This window comes from Oncorhynchus tshawytscha, unplaced genomic scaffold (genome assembly GCF_018296145.1).
Source record: "Oncorhynchus tshawytscha isolate Ot180627B unplaced genomic scaffold, Otsh_v2.0 Un_contig_5417_pilon_pilon, whole genome shotgun sequence".
NCBI lineage: Eukaryota > Metazoa > Chordata > Actinopteri > Salmoniformes > Salmonidae > Oncorhynchus > Oncorhynchus tshawytscha.
In genome coordinates, this window is record NW_024608793.1 from 67,501 (window position 1) to 72,500 (window position 5,000).

Genomic DNA, 5,000 nt, shown 5'->3' on the forward strand with positions numbered 1-5,000 from the left:
AGACACATGACACGTACACACACAGACACATGCACACACACAGACACATGCACACAGACACATGCACACACAGACACATGCGCACACACACAGACACATGCACACACACAGACACATGCGCACACACAGACACATGCACACACACAGACACATGCACACACACAGACACATGCGCACACACAGACACATGCGCACACACAGACACATGCACACACAGACACATGCGCACACACAGACACATGCGCACACACAGACACATGCGCACACACACAGACACATGCGCACACACACAGACACATGCGCACGCACACAGACACATGCGCACACACACAGACACATGCGCACGCACACAGACACATGCGCACACACACAGACACAAGCGCACACACAGACACATGCGCACACAAAGACACATGCGCACACACAGACACATGTGCACACACACAGACACATGCACACACACAGACACAAGCGCACCACAGACACATGCGCACACACAGACACATGCGCACGCACACAGACACATGCGCGCACACAGACACACATGCGCACACACAGACACATGCGCACACAAAGACACATGCGCACACACAGACACATGCGCACACACAGACACATGCGCACACACAGACACATGCGCACACACAGACACATGCGCACACACAGACACATGCGCACACACAGACACATGCGCACACACAGACACATGCGCACACACAGACACATGCGCACACACAGACACATGCGCACACACACAGACACATGCGCACACACACAGACACATGCGCACACACAGACACATGCGCACACAGACACATGCACACACACACACACACAGACACATGCGCACACACAGACACATGCGCACACACAGACACATGCGCACACACAAAGACACGCGCACACACAGACACACGCACACACAGACACATGCGCACACACAGACACATGCGCACACACACAGACACATGCGCACACACAGACACATGCGCACACACAGACACATGCGCACACACAGACACATGCGCACACACAGACACATGCGCACACACAGACACATGCACACACACAGACACATGCGCACACACAGACACATGCGCACACACAGACACATGCGCACACACAGACACATGCGCACACACAGACACATGCGCACACACAGACACATGCACACACACAGACACATGCGCACACACAGACACATGCGCACACACAGACACATGCGCACACACAGACACATGCGCACACACAGACACACAGACACATGCACACACAGACACATGCACACACACAGACACACAGACACATGCGCACACACAGACACATGCGCACACACACACACACAGACACATGCGCACACACAGACACATGCACACACAGACACACAGACACATGCACACACAAAGACACATGCACACACAGACAACAGACACATGCGCACACAGACACACAGACACATGCACACACAGACACACACAGACACATGCGCACACACAGACACATGCGCACACACAGACACATGCACACACACAGACACATGCACACACAGACACATGCACACACACAGACACATGCACACACAGACACATGCACACACACAGACACATGCACACACAGACACATGCGCACACACAGACACATGCACACACACAGACACATGCACACACACAGACACATGCACACACACAGACACATGCACACACACAGACACATGCACACACACAGACACATGCACACACACAGACACATGCACACACACAGACACATGCACACACACAGACACATGCACACACACAGACATATGCACACACACAGACACATGCACACACACAGACACATGCACACACAGACACATGCACACACACAGACACATGCACACACACAGACACATGCACACACACACACTACTCAGCTGTTCACATGTGTCTGAATCGACATGTTTTCCAGTTTGTTGTTGTTGTTGTTGTTGTTGATGTTAAACAGGTTGTTTTCTTGTGACAGGTCCTCCAGTTTATAGTGGCTGTGTATCTGTACCAGACTGTTGGTCAGAAAGTCAAGCTGAGAAATGTTAGTCAACTGATTCTCTCTGAGGAACATTGCGAACCAAACCCTGACTACCTTGATGACCCTGACTACCCTGAGCAAAACCATGGCTATCCTGAACCAAACCAGGCCTACGCACATACAAACCTTGCCTACCCTGAAGAAATCCTTGCCTACCCTGATGACCAACACCCGGCCTACTCCGGACCAAACCATTGCTACCCCCGCTAACCAGGACCAGAGTGTTTCTGTATGACTGAAGACACTTTGGGCGCTAACATTGAATTGCTCAGTGGAGGCTGGTGGGAGGAGATATAGGAGGATGGGAACATTGTAATGGCTGGAATGGAATAATTGGAACAGAGTCAAACGTGTTTTCCATGTGTTTGATACCATTCCATCAATACCATTCCAGCCATTACAATGAGCCCGTCCTCCTGTAGCTCCCCCACCAGCCGCCACTGGAATTGCTAAAATTCTAAAAGCTCAGTTCAGCGCTTTCAGCCACACAGGCCTTCTACTAAAGAGGGTTTTCTGCTGACAATGAGAACAATCTTAGTTCATTAGTTTCCATTGTTTTTTTACTGTTTATGGCTTAATGACCCGATCAGCCTCACCTTGTGTGAATAGTTGTGTATGGTACTGGTCAACCTCACCTTGTGTGAATAGTTGTGTATGGTACTGGTCAACCTCACCTTGTGTGAATAGTTGTGTATGGTACTGGTCAACCTCACCTTGTGTGAATAGTTGTGTATGGTACTGGTCAACCTCACCTTGTGTGAATAGTTGTGTATGGTCCTGGTCAACCTCACCTTGTGTGAATAGTTGTGTATGGTCCTGGTCAACCTCACCTTGTGTGAATAGTTGTGTATGGTACTGGTCAACCTCACCTTGTGTGAATAGTTGTGTATGGTACTGGTCAACCTCACCTTGTGTGAGGTCCTGGTCAACCTCACCTTGTGTGAATAGTTGTGTATGGTACTGGTCAACCTCACCTTGTGTGAATAGTTGTGTATGGTACTGGTCAACCTCACCTTGTGTGAATAGTTGTGTATGGTACTGGTTAACCTCACCTTGTGTGAATAGTTGTGTATGGTACTGGTCAACCTCACCTTGTGTGAATAGTTGTGTATGGTACTGGTCAACCTCACCTTGTGTGAATAGTTGTGTATGGTACTGGTCAACCTCACCTTGTGTGAATAGTTGTGTATGGTACTGGTCAACCTCACCTTGTGTGAATAGTTGTGTATGGTACTGGTCAACCTCACCTTGTGTGAATAGTTGTGTATGGTACTGGTCAACCTCACCTTGTGTGAATAGTTGTGTATGGTACTGGTCAACCTCACCTTGTGTGAATAGTTGTGTATGGTACTGGTCAACCTCACCTTGTGTGAATAGTTGTGTATGGTACTGGTCAACCTCACCTTGTGTGAATAGTTGTGTATGGTACTGGTTAACCTCACCTTGTGTGAATAGTTGTGTATGGTACTGGTCAACCTCACCTTGTGTGAATAGTTGTGTATGGTACTGGTCAACCTCACCTTGTGTGAATAGTTGTGTATGGTACTGGTCAACCTCACCTTGTGTGAATAGTTGTGTATGGTACTGTCAACCTCACCTTGTGTGAATAGTTGTGTATGGTACTGGTCAACCTCACCTTGTGTGAATAGTTGTGTATGGTACTGGTCAACCTCACCTTGTGTGAATAGTTGTGTATGGTCCTGGTCAACCTCACCTTGTGTGAATAGTTGTGTATGGTACTGGTCAACCTCACCTTGTGTGAATAGTTGTGTATGGACTGGTCAACCTCACCTTGTGTGAATAGGTACTGGTCAACCTCACCTTGTGTGAATAGTTGTGTATGGTACCTGGTCAACCTCACCTTGTGTGAATAGTTGTGTATGGTACTGGTCAACCTCACCTTGTGTGAATGTTGTGTATGGTACTGGTCATGCCTCACCATTGTGTGAATGAGTTGTGTATGGTAAAACTGGTCAACCTCACCTTGTGTGAATAGTTGTGTATGGTACTGGTCAACCTCACCTTGTGTGAATAGTTGTGTATGGTACTGGTTAACCTCACCTTGTGTGAATAGTTGTGTATGGTACTGGTCAACCTCACCTTGTGTGAATAGTTGTGTATGGTCCTGGTCATCCTGAACAGTTACTTGGAAATGTAGACATAAAGAAAGGTACCACAACTTTGAAACTGCAAGCCGACTCCACCATTGACTAATACAAACCACTTTTGAACCCCTTTTTATTTCACAAGACTGTTGTTATGTCTGCAGACGAACAGTGTTAAGAGTCTGCCTTGAGGTGTTTCACTGAGTTTCACAGTGCTGTCATTGACTGATGCCTGACATTGGTGAGAAGTGATTGACTGTCTGTAAATTACACATTAAAATCTTCAAAATGGGATTTCTTGATTCTTCACAATGGCACCCTCTTCTGGTTATCTTGAGTGACACAGGTGAGTTTTATACATACAGAGTAGCATTCTGTTTGTGAGATGTGGCGTAAGTGATGTTATGGGTATAGGCCTATGAAATGCTTTGATTAAGCTCCATTATGTGTCTTTCATATTTGATGGAAAACCATATCTATTAAGGCATTAGGGAAGACAGGTCAGATGTTAGGTACGGACTAGGGAGGGTACAGGTAGAGGAAGACAGGTCAGATGTTAGGTACGGACTAGGGAGGGTACAGGTAGAGGAAGACAGGTCAGATGTTAGGTACGGACTAGGGAGGGTACGGGTAGAGGAAGACAGGTCAGATGTTAGGTACGGACTAGGGAGGGTACAGGTAGAGGAAGACAGGTGAGGGTGAGGGTAAGGGGAGGCGTGAGGGTGATTGTAAGAAGAAGGGTGAGGGTATTGGGATGAGGGGATGTGGTAGGGTCAGATTTATTTAGGTCAAAATGACTGTTTCCCCTTCTGATTCGTGATGGGTTGTGAC

General features: G+C 47.7%; 2 protein-coding genes across 2 annotated transcripts in view; both read left to right on the plus strand.

Annotated features, from left to right (window-relative positions):
* Positions 1-2,402, plus strand: part of si:ch73-139j3.4 (CD82 antigen) — a 5,826-nt gene extending 3,424 nt beyond the window's left edge. Inside the window, exon 8 of the mRNA XM_042313673.1 lies at positions 2,002-2,402. Within this exon, the coding sequence (XP_042169607.1) occupies positions 2,002-2,274 (273 nt within the window). The 3' untranslated portion in view covers positions 2,275-2,402. The remainder of the gene's footprint in view (positions 1-2,001) is intronic.
* A 25-nt stretch (positions 2,403-2,427) lies between these two features.
* Positions 2,428-3,839, plus strand: LOC121843823. Its single transcript, XM_042313674.1, has 2 exons — positions 2,428-2,916; positions 2,983-3,839. The coding sequence occupies exons 1-2, from the start codon at positions 2,642-2,644 to the stop codon at positions 3,668-3,670; spliced, it is 963 nt and encodes a 320-aa protein (XP_042169608.1). The 5' UTR covers positions 2,428-2,641; the 3' UTR covers positions 3,671-3,839.
* The last annotated feature ends 1,161 nt before the right edge of the window (positions 3,840-5,000 follow it).